Raw genomic sequence first — 17,447 nt, forward strand, 5'->3', positions numbered from 1 at the left:
CGTTTAGGTTGGAAAAGACCTTTAAGATCATCCAGTCTGGTTTAGTGGGCATGGTGGTGTTGAGTTGATTGGACTGATGATCTTAGAGGTCCTTTCCAATCTTAATGATTCCTAGTTTTTACTTTCATTATAAACGATCCAGCCACCAAGCCAGGAGGCGTGGGGTTGCTACTCTACCCTTAATTGGATTGTAGTTAGCCTTTTCTGGTAAGTGGCACTAATTACTGCATAGGAAAAAAAAAAGTACTGTGGAAAAAAAGTAAATTGAAAAGGAAACTATGTTGTAAGGTGCTCATAACGAAATGATGGAAGCATTGTAAAACTAATATTTGGAAAGTACTTTAGGAATGTACTTTTTAAATGGGATTTTAACTTTAATTCTGACTGCAGAATGCTAAAGGTATGGTTTAGGTACTGGCATTTTAGACACTGAGATGTTCAGCGATGTGGGAACAGGGAGTTTTGTAAAGGAAACCTAAGACTTGACGCAGCTCGGTTTCGTTTTTACCATCACGAACTCCAGTGGCATGTGCTGTTGCTGGGGGTGCGGCTCCTCTGCAGCCCGGGGGCCGGGCTGTGCACGCCGGGGCTGCCCCGGGGCTGCGAGGGGCCGGGACCGCCGCTCCCCGCCCCCGCCGCGGCTGCAGGCGGCTCCCTCCGCGCCCGGGGCTGCGCAGCGCGGGGCGGGGCCGGCCCGCCGCCCCCTGAGCGAGCGTGGCGTGTGATTGGTGTCGGGAGGCATAAGATGGAAATGAGGGGGCGTGTCCCGCCGGGCGCCCCGCGCGGCCGCGCAGCGGGTCGGTGGGGCGGGGGTCGCGGACGGTGGCGTTGGGGCCGCGGTGGGGCTGGCGCTGGGGTCGGTGTTGTTGCGTGGGGCGTGTTTGTGGCGCGTGTCCGTGTGTTGGAGGTGTGTGGGCGGGGGTGGGTGCGTCGGCGCGGCGGGTGCGTGCCGAGAACTATACTTTCAGGGGTCATTTCTGTAGTTGGTCACTAGAGGAGAGTGATCGCTCCTGATCGGTCGCGCAAGCCACGAGGAGGAGCGCGGTGCTGTCTCCTGAGCGCGAGGCGGGCGGGCGGCGCTGCGTGTGCAGGGGCCGCCCGCCATCGATGACCGTTCCCGCCCCGCCGCCACGCGGGGCGGGAGGGAGAGAGCACGGGCTGAGTGGTTTGCGCCCCCTTTTTTTTTGGCCGTGGTTGAAAAGCAGAGCGGTGGTGGGGGCGGTGCCGGGCCCTTGTGCCGCGGGGCGGCTCCCTGCGAGCGAAGGGGGCCCGGCGGGAGGCGCGTCCGCTCGGCCGCCTGCTGCGTCCCGAGCCCCTGGGAGGGGTTTCGGTGGCGGTGGCAGCGTGGGCCTTGTGCGGGCAGGGCAGGGCAGGGGCTGGGCCTGGGGCTGGGGCTGGGGCTGGGGGAAGCAGGGCGGCGGGCTTAGGAGTTAGTGTGGGGGCGGGTGGGGCTGTTGCGTGCCAGGAAATGCTTTGCAAGGTTGGCGTCACCTGGGTTGCGGCTATGGGTCGCCCCAGTGATGGGTCATGGCTTGGGCGATGCCGTTCCCGAGCCCCCGGCTGTGTAGGGCAGGGTTGCGAAGCCGGTGCGTCCCCTTCAGAGCAGCAGGCGAGAGTCGTGCCGTGCTGCGTGGCGTTGGTGCCCCGGCCACTTCTCCTCTGTGGCGTGGGGCAGGGGAAGCACAGGCTCAGGCAGTTGTCCCTGCCGTTGTGTCACGAAACCTTCACAAGTGGTCCATGCCGTCCGAGGAGAGAGGCTGGGATGCGAAGCACGGAATTACGAGAGTGGTTCTTCATTCGTGCACGTGAAGCGTCCCATTGAAACTGGGGCAGCCCGGCTGCGGTTTTACGCGTGGTTCTTACACTACACCTTTCAGGCATTCAGGTGCAAGACGATTTGACCAGTTGCTACTTAGCACGCACACAGGCCACTGTTTTTGCAAAGCAGCTCTAATTTTATGGCGTCATGTCCTGGTTTCAGCTGGGATAGAGTTAATTTTCTTCCTAGTAGCAGGCACAGTGCTGTGTTTTGGATTTAGAATGAGAAGAATGTTGATAACACGCTGATGTTTTCAGTTGTTGCTAAGTACTGCTTATGCCAGTCAAGGACTTTTCAGCTTCCCATGCTCTGCCAGGGGCACAAGAAACTGGGAGGGGGCACAGCCAGAATAGTTGACCCAAACTGCCCAAAGGGCTATTCCATACCATATGGCGTCATGCTCAGTATAGAAACTGGGGGGGGTTGGCCGGGGAGCAGCGATCGCTGCTCGGGAACTGGCTGGGTATCGGTCGGCGGGTGGTGAGCAATTGCATTGTGCATCCCTTGCTTTGTATATCATTATTATTATTATTGTCATTATTATACTGTTACTATTAGCATTACTATTTTACTTTATTTCAATTATGAAACTGTTCTTATCTCAGCCCAGGAGTGTTTCTCACTCTTACTCCTCCGATTCTCCCCCCCATCCCACCGGGGCAGGGGCAGTGAGCGAGTGGCTGCGTGGTGCTTGGTTGCTGCTGGGGCTAAACCACGACAGGTCATTATCGCTTTGCTTCCTTCTGGATCTGGGCATCCGCAGAGTTGGTCCTGCTGCAGTTACTTATCTGTGATGCCAAATACTGGGGGGGTTTCACAGAGGGGCTCGGGTGCTGGTCTTAGCTTGGTAGTGCAGGGGTATCTGTTACTCTTCCTGGGCAGCTTTTCACATTGCGAGAAACAAAGGTGGTGATCTTCAGGGTGGGCGCTGTCCTTCTGGCAATGAGCTGGTGTCCCTTAGTCATGCTCGCACGGCCATGACTGTGCAGAATGCCGTTCCGTATCTTGAGACAGTTCATGCAACTTCGTATTGTGGGAAAGTTCGTACAACTTCCGGGGCGTATGGGCGCGGGGCGTGTGAGCGAGCGTGGCGTGTGATTGGTGTCGGGAGGCATAAGATGGAAATGAGGGGGCGTGTCCCGCCGGGCGCCCCGCGCGGCCGGTCGGTGGTCGTGGGAGCGGGTCGGTGGGGCGGGGGTCGCGGACGGTGGCGTTGGGGCCGCGGTGGGGCTGGCGCTGGGGTCGGTGTTGTTGCGTGGGGCGTGTTTGTGGCGCGTGTCCGTGTGTTGGAGGTGTGTGGGCGGGGGTGGGTGCGTCGGCGCGGCGGGTGCGTGCCGAGAACTATACTTTCAGGGGTCATTTCTGTAGTTGGTCACTAGAGGAGAGTGATCGCTCCTGATCGGTCGCGCAAGCCACGAGGAGGAGCGCGGTGCTGTCTCCTGAGCGCGAGGCGGGCGGGCGGCGCTGCGTGTGCAGGGGCCGCCCGCCATCGATGACCGTTTCCGCCCCGCCGCCACGCGGGGCGGGAGGGAGAGAGCACGGGCTGAGTGGTTTGCGCCCCTTTTTTTTTTGGCCGTGGTTGAAAAGCAGAGCGGTGGTGGGGGCGGTGCCGGGCCCTTGTGCCGCGGGGCGGCTCCCTGCGAGCGAAGGGGGCCCGGCGGGAGGCGCGTCCGCTCGGCCGCCTGCTGCGTCCCGAGCCCCTGGGAGGGGTTTCGGTGGCGGTGGCAGCGTGGGCCTTGTGCGGGCAGGGCAGGGCAGGGGCTGGGCCTGGGGCTGGGGCTGGGGCTGGGGGAAGCAGGGCGGCGGGCTTAGGAGTTAGTGTGGGGGCGGGTGGGGCTGTTGCGTGCCAGGAAATGCTTTGCAAGGTTGGCGTCACCTGGGTTGCGGCTATGGGTCGCCCCAGTGATGGGTCATGGCTTGGGCGATGCCGTTCCCGAGCCACCCTTCCAATTCTCTCCCCCATCCCACCAGGTGGTGCTTGGTTGCTGACAGGCTAAACCATATTCTATGTCAGTTCTTTTTGGCACCCACTGCAGGGCTACAGAGGGTTTCAGATAGTAAGAGGTTAACCAGAGCTTATTAAGGCATTTGTGTCTGTTAATACTGGCGGGTCACAATACTGACTCATCTGTTCTCGATCTTAGTTTATCTGATCTGCACCATGCTCCGTTTTTTGCTGTCTGTGTTAAAGAGTGGTGTTGGTTTTTGCAGTTTGCCGTTCTCTGCAGTGATTAGTGATGTTTTATTAACTAATAAGATTTGTTATTGAAACACAGCCCCACCGTTTGCCATGGGTGGCACAGTTAAAGATGGCACTGGAACAGGGTAAAGCTCCAGAACACTTGCAGTATGTTGAGGACATCGTCGTGTGGGGCAATACAGCAGCAGAAGTTTTTGAGAAGGGGAAGAAAATAGTCCAAATCTTTCTGAAGGCCGGTTTTGCCCTAAAACAAAGTAAGGGGAAGGCACCCGCACAGGAGATCCAGTTTTTAGGAATAAAATGGCAAAGGTGGACGTCGTCAGATCCCAATGGATGTGATCAACAAAATACCAGCTATGTCCCCACCAAGTAGGAAAAAGGAAACCCAAGCTTTCTTAGGCGTTGTGGGTTTTTGGAGAATGCATATTCCAAATTACGGTCTGATCGTAAGCCCTTTCTGTAAAGTGACCCGGAAGAAGAACGATCTCAAATGGGGCCCTGAGCAACAACAAGCCTTTGAACAAATTAAACGGGAGATAGTTCATGCAGTAGCCCTTGGGCCAGTCCAGACAGGGCAGGATATTAAAAATGTGCTCTCCACCGCAGCCGGGGAGAACGGCCCTGCCTGGAGCCTCTGGCAGAAAGCACCAGGGGAGACTCGAGGTCGACCCCTAGGGTTTTGGAGTCAGGGATACAGAGGACGCGAGGCCCACTGTACTCCCAACGGAGAAAGAGACATTGGCAGCGTATGAAGGGGTTCGAGCTGCTGGGGTAGTGGTTGGTACTGAAGCGCAGCTCCTGCTGGCACCTGACTGCCGGTGTTGGGCTGGATGTTCAAAGGGAGGGTCCCCTCTACACATCACGCAACTGATGCTACGTGGAGTAAGTGGGTTGCACTGATCACACAACGGGCTCCAATAGGAAACCCCAGTCGCCCAGGAATCTTGAAAGTGATTATGGACTGGCCAGAAGGCAAAAACTTCAGAATATGACCAGAGGAGGAGGTGACACGTGCTGAAGAGGCCCCACTGTATAATAAATTGCCAGCAAATGAGAAGCAATGCGCCCTGTTCGCTGACGGGTCCTGTCGTCCTGTGGGAAAGCATCAGAGGTGGAAATGTGCTGTATGGAGCCCTGTACGACAAGCCGCAAAAACTGCTGAAGGAGAAGGGGAGTCGAGTCAGTTTGCAGAGGTGAAAGCCATCCCGCTGGCTTTGGACATTGCTGAGCGAGAAAAGTGGCCAGTGCTCGATCTGTGTACTGACTCGTGGATGGTGGCCAATGCCCTGTGGGGGTGGCTGCAGCGATGGAAGCAGAGCAGCTGGCAGCGCAGGGGCAAACCCGTCTGGGCTGCTGCACTGTGTCAAGATATCGCTGCCCGGGTAGAGAACCTGGTTGTAAAAGTTCGTCACACAGATGCTCACGTACCCAGGAGCGGGGCTACTGAAGAACATGGAAACACCCAGCAGTGGATTGGGCCACTGAGATTGAAGCGGCTCAGGTGATCTGGACTGGCAGCATAAGGGTGAATTATTTATAGTCCGGTGGGCACATGATGCCTCCGGCCATCAAGGAAGAGAGGCGACATACAGATGGGCTCGTGATCGAGGGGTGGACTTGAGCGTGGACAGTACTGCAGAGGTTATCCATGAATGTGAAAGGTGCGCTGCGATCGAGCAAGCCAAGCGGTTCAAGGCTCTGCGGTGCGGAGGGCGATGGCTGGAATATAAATACAGGGAGGCCTGGCAGATTGAGTATATGACACTGCCACAAACCCCCCGAGGCGAGCGCCACGTGCTCACCGTGGTGGAAGCAAGTGCCGGATGGCTGGAAACATTCCCTGTGCCCCGTGCCACGGCCCGGAACGGCACCCTGGGCCTTGAAAAGCAAGTCCTGTGGCGATGTGGCACCCAGAAGGAATAGAGTCAGACAACGGGGCTCGTTTCCGAAAGAACCTCAGAGACGCCCGGGCCAAAGAGCGCGGCACTGAGCGGGTATCGTCAGGTCCCGTGTCACGCGTCAGGCTCCGAACGGTGCAGCGGGCTGTTAAAGGCTGCCCTGAGAGCAGCGGGTGCTGGGGCACGGAAGCATTCGGGTAGGCATTGGCAAAAGCCACCTGGCTGGTGAGCGCCGGGGGCTCTGCCGGTCGAGCTGGCCCTGCGCAGGCACCGCTTTCCCGTTGGGCAGAAGGGGATGAAGGCCCTGCGGTGCCCGCCGCGAACGTGCTGGGGAAGGCAGCCGGGGTTCCTGCCCCCTCGGGCAGAGAAAAGCCCCCCGTGGGCCTGCTTTTGTGCAAGGAGCTGGGTGCGCCGGGAGGGTGCTGCGGCAGGATGGGGAAGTCCGACGTGCACTGAAGGGGGTTTGGTTTTGGGTGAAAGTAACCCAGGAACCGAATTGTGTGAGGGGAGAGCTGCGGCCACCCGCGCCGCGCCGCGCTGCGCTGCCATGGGCGCCCCGGCGGGGAGCGAGCTGTGGGCGCGGCAGTGCCGGGCGGGGCGGGGGTGCGGCGTCACGTGGTGCGGGGGGGGCGTATGGGCGCGGGGCGTGTGAGCGAGCGTGGCGTGTGATTGGTGTCGGGAGGCATAAGATGGAAATGAGGGGGCGTGTCCCGCCGGGCGCCCCGCGCGGCCGGTCGGTGGTCGTGGGAGCGGGTCGGTGGGGCGGGGGTCGCGGACGGTGGCGTTGGGGCCGCGGTGGGGCTGGCGCTGGGGTCGGTGTTGTTGCGTGGGGCGTGTTTGTGGCGCGTGTCCGTGTGTTGGAGGTGTGTGGGCGGGGGTGGGTGCGTCGGCGCGGCGGGTGCGTGCCGAGAACTATACTTTCAGGGGTCATTTCTGTAGTTGGTCACTAGAGGAGAGTGATCGCTCCTGATCGGTCGCGCAAGCCACGAGGAGGAGCGCGGTGCTGTCTCCTGAGCGCGAGGCGGGCGGGCGGCGCTGCGTGTGCAGGGGCCGCCCGCCATCGATGACCGTTCCCGCCCCGCCGCCACGCGGGGCGGGAGGGAGAGAGCACGGGCTGAGTGGTTTGCGCCCCCTTTTTTTTTGGCCGTGGTTGAAAAGCAGAGCGGTGGTGGGGGCGGTGCCGGGCCCTTGTGCCGCGGGGCGGCTCCCTGCGAGCGAAGGGGGCCCGGCGGGAGGCGCGTCCGCTCGGCCGCCTGCTGCGTCCCGAGCCCCTGGGAGGGGTTTCGGTGGCGGTGGCAGCGTGGGCCTTGTGCGGGCAGGGCAGGGCAGGGCAGGGGCTGGGCCTGGGGCTGGGGCTGGGGCTGGGGGAAGCAGGGCGGCGGGCTTAGGAGTTAGTGTGGGGGCGGGTGGGGCTGTTGCGTGCCAGGAAATGCTTTGCAAGGTTGGCGTCACCTGGGTTGCGGCTATGGGTCGCCCCAGTGATGGGTCATGGCTTGGGCGATGCCGTTCCCGAGCCACCCTTCCAATTCTCTCCCCCATCCCACCAGGTGGTGCTTGGTTGCTGACAGGCTAAACCATATTCTATGTCAGTTCTTTTTGGCACCCACTGCAGGGCTACAGAGGGTTTCAGATAGTAAGAGGTTAACCAGAGCTTATTAAGGCATTTGTGTCTGTTAATACTGGCGGGTCACAATACTGACTCATCTGTTCTCGATCTTAGTTTATCTGATCTGCACCATGCTCCGTTTTTTGCTGTCTGTGTTAAAGAGTGGTGTTGGTTTTTGCAGTTTGCCGTTCTCTGCAGTGATTAGTGATGTTTTATTAACTAATAAGATTTGTTATTGAAACACAGCCCCACCGTTTGCCATGGGTGGCACAGTTAAAGATGGCACTGGAACAGGGTAAAGCTCCAGAACACTTGCAGTATGTTGAGGACATCGTCGTGTGGGGCAATACAGCAGCAGAAGTTTTTGAGAAGGGGAAGAAAATAGTCCAAATCTTTCTGAAGGCCGGTTTTGCCCTAAAACAAAGTAAGGGGAAGGCACCCGCACAGGAGATCCAGTTTTTAGGAATAAAATGGCAAAGGTGGACGTCGTCAGATCCCAATGGATGTGATCAACAAAATACCAGCTATGTCCCCACCAAGTAGGAAAAAGGAAACCCAAGCTTTCTTAGGCGTTGTGGGTTTTTGGAGAATGCATATTCCAAATTACGGTCTGATCGTAAGCCCTTTCTGTAAAGTGACCCGGAAGAAGAACGATCTCAAATGGGGCCCTGAGCAACAACAAGCCTTTGAACAAATTAAACGGGAGATAGTTCATGCAGTAGCCCTTGGGCCAGTCCAGACAGGGCAGGATATTAAAAATGTGCTCTCCACCGCAGCCGGGGAGAACGGCCCTGCCTGGAGCCTCTGGCAGAAAGCACCAGGGGAGACTCGAGGTCGACCCCTAGGGTTTTGGAGTCAGGGATACAGAGGACGCGAGGCCCACTGTACTCCCAACGGAGAAAGAGACATTGGCAGCGTATGAAGGGGTTCGAGCTGCTGGGGTAGTGGTTGGTACTGAAGCGCAGCTCCTGCTGGCACCTGACTGCCGGTGTTGGGCTGGATGTTCAAAGGGAGGGTCCCCTCTACACATCACGCAACTGATGCTACGTGGAGTAAGTGGGTTGCACTGATCACACAACGGGCTCCAATAGGAAACCCCAGTCGCCCAGGAATCTTGAAAGTGATTATGGACTGGCCAGAAGGCAAAAACTTCAGAATATGACCAGAGGAGGAGGTGACACGTGCTGAAGAGGCCCCACTGTATAATAAATTGCCAGCAAATGAGAAGCAATGCGCCCTGTTCGCTGACGGGTCCTGTCGTCCTGTGGGAAAGCATCAGAGGTGGAAATGTGCTGTATGGAGCCCTGTACGACAAGCCGCAAAAACTGCTGAAGGAGAAGGGGAGTCGAGTCAGTTTGCAGAGGTGAAAGCCATCCCGCTGGCTTTGGACATTGCTGAGCGAGAAAAGTGGCCAGTGCTCGATCTGTGTACTGACTCGTGGATGGTGGCCAATGCCCTGTGGGGGTGGCTGCAGCGATGGAAGCAGAGCAGCTGGCAGCGCAGGGGCAAACCCGTCTGGGCTGCTGCACTGTGTCAAGATATCGCTGCCCGGGTAGAGAACCTGGTTGTAAAAGTTCGTCACACAGATGCTCACGTACCCAGGAGCGGGGCTACTGAAGAACATGGAAACACCCAGCAGTGGATTGGGCCACTGAGATTGAAGCGGCTCAGGTGATCTGGACTGGCAGCATAAGGGTGAATTATTTATAGTCCGGTGGGCACATGATGCCTCCGGCCATCAAGGAAGAGAGGCGACATACAGATGGGCTCGTGATCGAGGGGTGGACTTGAGCGTGGACAGTACTGCAGAGGTTATCCATGAATGTGAAAGGTGCGCTGCGATCGAGCAAGCCAAGCGGTTCAAGGCTCTGCGGTGCGGAGGGCGATGGCTGGAATATAAATACAGGGAGGCCTGGCAGATTGAGTATATGACACTGCCACAAACCCCCCGAGGCGAGCGCCACGTGCTCACCGTGGTGGAAGCAAGTGCCGGATGGCTGGAAACATTCCCTGTGCCCCGTGCCACGGCCCGGAACGGCACCCTGGGCCTTGAAAAGCAAGTCCTGTGGCGATGTGGCACCCAGAAGGAATAGAGTCAGACAACGGGGCTCGTTTCCGAAAGAACCTCAGAGACGCCCGGGCCAAAGAGCGCGGCACTGAGCGGGTATCGTCAGGTCCCGTGTCACGCGTCAGGCTCCGAACGGTGCAGCGGGCTGTTAAAGGCTGCCCTGAGAGCAGCGGGTGCTGGGGCACGGAAGCATTCGGGTAGGCATTGGCAAAAGCCACCTGGCTGGTGAGCGCCGGGGGCTCTGCCGGTCGAGCTGGCCCTGCGCAGGCACCGCTTTCCCGTTGGGCAGAAGGGGATGAAGGCCCTGCGGTGCCCGCCGCGAACGTGCTGGGGAAGGCAGCCGGGGTTCCTGCCCCCTCGGGCAGAGAAAAGCCCCCCGTGGGCCTGCTTTTGTGCAAGGAGCTGGGTGCGCCGGGAGGGTGCTGCGGCAGGATGGGGAAGTCCGACGTGCACTGAAGGGGGTTTGGTTTTGGGTGAAAGTAACCCAGGAACCGAATTGTGTGAGGGGAGAGCTGCGGCCACCCGCGCCGCGCCGCGCTGCGCTGCCATGGGCGCCCCGGCGGGGAGCGAGCTGTGGGCGCGGCAGTGCCGGGCGGGGCGGGGGTGCGGCGTCACGTGGTGCGGGGGGGGCGTATGGGCGCGGGGCGTGTGAGCGAGCGTGGCGTGTGATTGGTGTCGGGAGGCATAAGATGGAAATGAGGGGGCGTGTCCCGCCGGGCGCCCCGCGCGGCCGGTCGGTGGTCGTGGGAGCGGGTCGGTGGGGCGGGGGTCGCGGACGGTGGCGTTGGGGCCGCGGTGGGGCTGGCGCTGGGGTCGGTGTTGTTGCGTGGGGCGTGTTTGTGGCGCGTGTCCGTGTGTTGGAGGTGTGTGGGCGGGGGTGGGTGCGTCGGCGCGGCGGGTGCGTGCCGAGAACTATACTTTCAGGGGTCATTTCTGTAGTTGGTCACTAGAGGAGAGTGATCGCTCCTGATCGGTCGCGCAAGCCACGAGGAGGAGCGCGGTGCTGTCTCCTGAGCGCGAGGCGGGCGGGCGGCGCTGCGTGTGCAGGGGCCGCCCGCCATCGATGACCGTTCCCGCCCCGCCGCCACGCGGGGCGGGAGGGAGAGAGCACGGGCTGAGTGGTTTGCGCCCCCTTTTTTTTTGGCCGTGGTTGAAAAGCAGAGCGGTGGTGGGGGCGGTGCCGGGCCCTTGTGCCGCGGGGCGGCTCCCTGCGAGCGAAGGGGGCCCGGCGGGAGGCGCGTCCGCTCGGCCGCCTGCTGCGTCCCGAGCCCCTGGGAGGGGTTTCGGTGGCGGTGGCAGCGTGGGCCTTGTGCGGGCAGGGCAGGGCAGGGCAGGGGCTGGGCCTGGGGCTGGGGCTGGGGCTGGGGCTGGGGGAAGCAGGGCGGCGGGCTTAGGAGTTAGTGTGGGGGCGGGTGGGGCTGTTGCGTGCCAGGAAATGCTTTGCAAGGTTGGCGTCACCTGGGTTGCGGCTATGGGTCGCCCCAGTGATGGGTCATGGCTTGGGCGATGCCGTTCCCGAGCCACCCTTCCAATTCTCTCCCCCATCCCACCAGGTGGTGCTTGGTTGCTGACAGGCTAAACCATATTCTATGTCAGTTCTTTTTGGCACCCACTGCAGGGCTACAGAGGGTTTCAGATAGTAAGAGGTTAACCAGAGCTTATTAAGGCATTTGTGTCTGTTAATACTGGCGGGTCACAATACTGACTCATCTGTTCTCGATCTTAGTTTATCTGATCTGCACCATGCTCCGTTTTTTGCTGTCTGTGTTAAAGAGTGGTGTTGGTTTTTGCAGTTTGCCGTTCTCTGCAGTGATTAGTGATGTTTTATTAACTAATAAGATTTGTTATTGAAACACAGCCCCACCGTTTGCCATGGGTGGCACAGTTAAAGATGGCACTGGAACAGGGTAAAGCTCCAGAACACTTGCAGTATGTTGAGGACATCGTCGTGTGGGGCAATACAGCAGCAGAAGTTTTTGAGAAGGGGAAGAAAATAGTCCAAATCTTTCTGAAGGCCGGTTTTGCCCTAAAACAAAGTAAGGGGAAGGCACCCGCACAGGAGATCCAGTTTTTAGGAATAAAATGGCAAAGGTGGACGTCGTCAGATCCCAATGGATGTGATCAACAAAATACCAGCTATGTCCCCACCAAGTAGGAAAAAGGAAACCCAAGCTTTCTTAGGCGTTGTGGGTTTTTGGAGAATGCATATTCCAAATTACGGTCTGATCGTAAGCCCTTTCTGTAAAGTGACCCGGAAGAAGAACGATCTCAAATGGGGCCCTGAGCAACAACAAGCCTTTGAACAAATTAAACGGGAGATAGTTCATGCAGTAGCCCTTGGGCCAGTCCAGACAGGGCAGGATATTAAAAATGTGCTCTCCACCGCAGCCGGGGAGAACGGCCCTGCCTGGAGCCTCTGGCAGAAAGCACCAGGGGAGACTCGAGGTCGACCCCTAGGGTTTTGGAGTCAGGGATACAGAGGACGCGAGGCCCACTGTACTCCCAACGGAGAAAGAGACATTGGCAGCGTATGAAGGGGTTCGAGCTGCTGGGGTAGTGGTTGGTACTGAAGCGCAGCTCCTGCTGGCACCTGACTGCCGGTGTTGGGCTGGATGTTCAAAGGGAGGGTCCCCTCTACACATCACGCAACTGATGCTACGTGGAGTAAGTGGGTTGCACTGATCACACAACGGGCTCCAATAGGAAACCCCAGTCGCCCAGGAATCTTGAAAGTGATTATGGACTGGCCAGAAGGCAAAAACTTCAGAATATGACCAGAGGAGGGGGTGACACGTGCTGAAGAGGCCCCACTGTATAATAAATTGCCAGCAAATGAGAAGCAATGCGCCCTGTTCGCTGACGGGTCCTGTCGTCCTGTGGGAAAGCATCAGAGGTGGAAATGTGCTGTATGGAGCCCTGTACGACAAGCCGCAAAAACTGCTGAAGGAGAAGGGGAGTCGAGTCAGTTTGCAGAGGTGAAAGCCATCCCGCTGGCTTTGGACATTGCTGAGCGAGAAAAGTGGCCAGTGCTCGATCTGTGTACTGACTCGTGGATGGTGGCCAATGCCCTGTGGGGGTGGCTGCAGCGATGGAAGCAGAGCAGCTGGCAGCGCAGGGGCAAACCCGTCTGGGCTGCTGCACTGTGTCAAGATATCGCTGCCCGGGTAGAGAACCTGGTTGTAAAAGTTCGTCACACAGATGCTCACGTACCCAGGAGCGGGGCTACTGAAGAACATGGAAACACCCAGCAGTGGATTGGGCCACTGAGATTGAAGCGGCTCAGGTGATCTGGACTGGCAGCATAAGGGTGAATTATTTATAGTCCGGTGGGCACATGATGCCTCCGGCCATCAAGGAAGAGAGGCGACATACAGATGGGCTCGTGATCGAGGGGTGGACTTGAGCGTGGACAGTACTGCAGAGGTTATCCATGAATGTGAAAGGTGCGCTGCGATCGAGCAAGCCAAGCGGTTCAAGGCTCTGCGGTGCGGAGGGCGATGGCTGGAATATAAATACAGGGAGGCCTGGCAGATTGAGTATATGACACTGCCACAAACCCCCCGAGGCGAGCGCCACGTGCTCACCGTGGTGGAAGCAAGTGCCGGATGGCTGGAAACATTCCCTGTGCCCCGTGCCACGGCCCGGAACGGCACCCTGGGCCTTGAAAAGCAAGTCCTGTGGCGATGTGGCACCCAGAAGGAATAGAGTCAGACAACGGGGCTCGTTTCCGAAAGAACCTCAGAGACGCCCGGGCCAAAGAGCGCGGCACTGAGCGGGTATCGTCAGGTCCCGTGTCACGCGTCAGGCTCCGAACGGTGCAGCGGGCTGTTAAAGGCTGCCCTGAGAGCAGCGGGTGCTGGGGCACGGAAGCATTCGGGTAGGCATTGGCAAAAGCCACCTGGCTGGTGAGCGCCGGGGGCTCTGCCGGTCGAGCTGGCCCTGCGCAGGCACCGCTTTCCCGTTGGGCAGAAGGGGATGAAGGCCCTGCGGTGCCCGCCGCGAACGTGCTGGGGAAGGCAGCCGGGGTTCCTGCCCCCTCGGGCAGAGAAAAGCCCCCCGTGGGCCTGCTTTTGTGCAAGGAGCTGGGTGCGCCGGGAGGGTGCTGCGGCAGGATGGGGAAGTCCGACGTGCACTGAAGGGGGTTTGGTTTTGGGTGAAAGTAACCCAGGAACCGAATTGTGTGAGGGGAGAGCTGCGGCCACCCGCGCCGCGCCGCGCTGCGCTGCCATGGGCGCCCCGGCGGGGAGCGAGCTGTGGGCGCGGCAGTGCCGGGCGGGGCGGGGGTGCGGCGTCACGTGGTGCGGGGGGGGGCGTATGGGCGCGGGGCGTGTGAGCGAGCGTGGCGTGTGATTGGTGTCGGGAGGCATAAGATGGAAATGAGGGGGCGTGTCCCGCCGGGCGCCCCGCGCGGCCGGTCGGTGGTCGTGGGAGCGGGTCGGTGGGGCGGGGGTCGCGGACGGTGGCGTTGGGGCCGCGGTGGGGCTGGCGCTGGGGTCGGTGTTGTTGCGTGGGGCGTGTTTGTGGCGCGTGTCCGTGTGTTGGAGGTGTGTGGGCGGGGGTGGGTGCGTCGGCGCGGCGGGTGCGTGCCGAGAACTATACTTTCAGGGGTCATTTCTGTAGTTGGTCACTAGAGGAGAGTGATCGCTCCTGATCGGTCGCGCAAGCCACGAGGAGGAGCGCGGTGCTGTCTCCTGAGCGCGAGGCGGGCGGGCGGCGCTGCGTGTGCAGGGGCCGCCCGCCATCGATGACCGTTCCCGCCCCGCCGCCACGCGGGGCGGGAGGGAGAGAGCACGGGCTGAGTGGTTTGCGCCCCCTTTTTTTTTGGCCGTGGTTGAAAAGCAGAGCGGTGGTGGGGGCGGTGCCGGGCCCTTGTGCCGCGGGGCGGCTCCCTGCGAGCGAAGGGGGCCCGGCGGGAGGCGCGTCCGCTCGGCCGCCTGCTGCGTCCCGAGCCCCTGGGAGGGGTTTCGGTGGCGGTGGCAGCGTGGGCCTTGTGCGGGCAGGGCAGGGCAGGGCAGGGGCTGGGCCTGGGGCTGGGGCTGGGGCTGGGGGAAGCAGGGCGGCGGGCTTAGGAGTTAGTGTGGGGGCGGGTGGGGCTGTTGCGTGCCAGGAAACGCTTTGCAAGGTTGGCGTCACCTGGGTTGCGGCTATGGGTCGCCCCAGTGATGGGTCATGGCTTGGGCGATGCCGTTCCCGAGCCACCCTTCCAATTCTCTCCCCCATCCCACCAGGTGTTGCTGACAGGCTAAACCATATTCTATGTCAGTTCTTTTTGGCACCCACTGCAGGGCTACAGAGGGTTTCAGATAGTAAGAGGTTAACCAGAGCTTATTAAGGCATTTGTGTCTGTTAATACTGGCGGGTCACAATACTGACTCATCTGTTCTCGATCTTAGTTTATCTGATCTGCACCATGCTCCGTTTTTTGCTGTCTGTGTTAAAGAGTGGTGTTGGTTTTTGCAGTTTGCCGTTCTCTGCAGTGATTAGTGATGTTTTATTAACTAATAAGATTTGTTATTGAAACACAGCCCCACCGTTTGCCATGGGTGGCACAGTTAAAGATGGCACTGGAACAGGGTAAAGCTCCAGAACACTTGCAGTATATTGAGGACATTTAACGCGGAATGGAATTAACTAGTTTGAAGAAAATTGGTTAAAGTAACAAAATACTCGTCTACCTCTTAATTCCTACTTTAGAAGAATTTTATTTTTTTATTAATTCGGTCCTCCGCTGTGATCTGTGCTCATCCAGATTAATACTTTGCCTCTTGATATTTATACGTCCTTTATTTAAAACCATTGTGGACAAGCGGTGCGTGATGTGTTTGGGAAGTTAGGAGGAAGGCCGTTTGCTCTTCTTTCCAACTCCTGTTAATATCACCATGCTTTCACATTTCTGGTATCTCGGAGGGAATATGGCAGTCAGTTGCAGTGTTAACGGACCGTGACCTTTTATTCGGGGTGCGGGGGAACAGGCACTCTTCCCATAATCTTTTGTTTTCTTGTAGGTATTTTTGTTGATGCTGTGAATTCCATGGGCCAAACTTCTCTCTTCACTGCTGCATTGCTAGGTCTTGGTAAAATAGTGGATGTGCTGTTGGATTATGGCTCAGATGCTAATCAGTTAAGTATAAAAATGAATTTTTATTGTTAAATTGAAGCTTCTGTTTAATCTTTTAGTGATTTTTAGTCAATGTAATACACGATACTCACCGTATATAAAAGAAGAAGCGCTTAAGATGCGTGTCGCTATTTTAGCCAAAAATCTCAGAGGTAAGTACGTGCCTAAGTTTCCTTATTTCATGATGTATGTTGTTGTTTGGGAGTACATAAACGTTTTCGGTCTGCTGCTTTTTTCCCCAGAGGCACAGCTGGTTGAGTGTAGTAGGGGTAGGCTGAAACATTTCTGCTTTAATATTCCTCAGTCGCTGTTATGACGGAAGCACCCCGGTCCATGCAGCTGCGTTCTCGGGAAATCAGTGGATTCTTAGCAAGTTATTGGATGAAGGAGGTGATCTGAGAGTACATGATAAAGATGGAAAAAGTCCTCAGTACTGGGCTATGTCAGCTGGAAAAGAAAGCAGTGCTCAGGTACGTGTGTGTAGTACTTGTTGAATATGTGCTAGATATGTGCTCGCTTCTTCATTTTAAAGTGAAGCAACTCCAACATTCCAGGGAAAAATTCTTGGCTTTTACGATTTAACATTATTTTTCAATGTCAGTAATGGTCTTTTGAAGTCCTCATGGTTCACATTACTTAACTAAGGTTTTGCTCAGGTGCAGGGGCATGTCTGTCTGTAACTCGTTAGGACCTTTATGTGGAAGTGTGCAGCAAGGAGAATGACAGGCCCTGGCTCTTGATCCAGGATGTATGCCGTTTGTTTGCACGTATGTGCAATTCAGGAGTAAACCTGAAGTAGTTTTCCAGTGTATCTCAGTCAGTGCATGAACAGTGGCAGGGAATGTGCCGGTTTTGCTAGCATGGCAGCAAAATGCAATATCAAGAAGGCTTATTCATGACTGCAATATTGATTTAAAAGTCATAATATTTGCCTTTCCTGTTATTACAATGCTCCTCTTAAAAAGAAACCTGATACTACAATTTTCAGTGGGTGAATGTCTTGAAAGTTAGTCATCTAATGTTTGAAGTAAGCTTTCTCTTACATTTTCATGTAACTGATTTTCAAGTTTTTCTGTGTATCTGTTTCTTGAAATGCCTATTTAAATATTGCAGGTAACTAGTTATTTTTTCAGTAGTCATGATCTATTAATTTAAAATGGTTTATCTTGCAGTTCTGAAGTAATTTTTTTGTGGTTGTTTTTTCCCTCCCCCTCCTCTCTAGATGCTGGAATTCATACAACGTTGTACATTCCACATGCAGGCTGCTATTCAAAATTTTCCCTCTGATCTACTCAGGAAGGTCGGCTCCTCAAAAGCACTGGTCTGCAGTCCATCTAGGTTTGGTGGTCTTGTTCAAGGGTAAGAATATATTCTCAAGTACTAAGGGATTGAGCTACAAGGACTTATTCTGTTATGTTAAAATTAACATGTTCTTGTTTCTTTTTGACAATATCTGATTTAAAACCAGTATGTGTTAGGAATGATGATACTTTTTATTTCTGTTGCGAAAGTTCCAAATAGAAACTTGATAGTTGTAGATATCCGAATATTAAGAGATACTCTTAAAATCAGCAATATAAAGTACTGGATTTTAATAGCATTAAAATGGCGGCAACATGAAGCAGTTTGTTTCTTGACCTTTTAAGGTCACTGCAAATCTTTTGAGGGGGTGTTTCCAACTGTTTCAAGAGCTTTTATCTCAGGTACATGTTAGGAAAAGCACATACTTGTGAACAAA

At 56.8% G+C, this 17,447-nt stretch overlaps 1 protein-coding gene and 5 non-coding genes across 6 annotated transcripts in view; all 6 read left to right on the top strand.

The window, feature by feature from the left end:
- The window catches only part of TEX14 (testis expressed 14, intercellular bridge forming factor), a 42,862-nt gene that overhangs the window by 292 nt on the left and 25,123 nt on the right, over positions 1 to 17,447 (top strand). Inside the window, exons 2-4 of the mRNA XM_075719831.1 lie at positions 15,597 to 15,711; positions 16,014 to 16,179; positions 16,932 to 17,068. Of these exons, the coding sequence (XP_075575946.1) occupies positions 15,597 to 15,711; positions 16,014 to 16,179; positions 16,932 to 17,068 (418 nt within the window). The remainder of the gene's footprint in view (positions 1 to 15,596; positions 15,712 to 16,013; positions 16,180 to 16,931; positions 17,069 to 17,447) is intronic.
- Positions 953 to 1,167, top strand: LOC142594772 (small nucleolar RNA U3). The gene has a single exon (XR_012831578.1). It is a non-coding gene; the product is annotated as a small nucleolar RNA U3 (small nucleolar RNA).
- Positions 3,157 to 3,371, top strand: LOC142594760 (small nucleolar RNA U3). The gene has a single exon (XR_012831567.1). It is a non-coding gene; the product is annotated as a small nucleolar RNA U3 (small nucleolar RNA).
- LOC142594777 (small nucleolar RNA U3) lies at positions 6,826 to 7,040 on the top strand. Its single transcript, XR_012831583.1, has one exon. It is a non-coding gene; the product is annotated as a small nucleolar RNA U3 (small nucleolar RNA).
- LOC142594778 (small nucleolar RNA U3) lies at positions 10,500 to 10,714 on the top strand. The gene has a single exon (XR_012831584.1). It is a non-coding gene; the product is annotated as a small nucleolar RNA U3 (small nucleolar RNA).
- Positions 14,181 to 14,395, top strand: LOC142594779 (small nucleolar RNA U3). The gene has a single exon (XR_012831585.1). It is a non-coding gene; the product is annotated as a small nucleolar RNA U3 (small nucleolar RNA).

The sequence above is a fragment of the Pelecanus crispus genome, chromosome 12 (genome assembly GCF_030463565.1).
Source record: "Pelecanus crispus isolate bPelCri1 chromosome 12, bPelCri1.pri, whole genome shotgun sequence".
Lineage (NCBI taxonomy): Eukaryota > Metazoa > Chordata > Aves > Pelecaniformes > Pelecanidae > Pelecanus > Pelecanus crispus.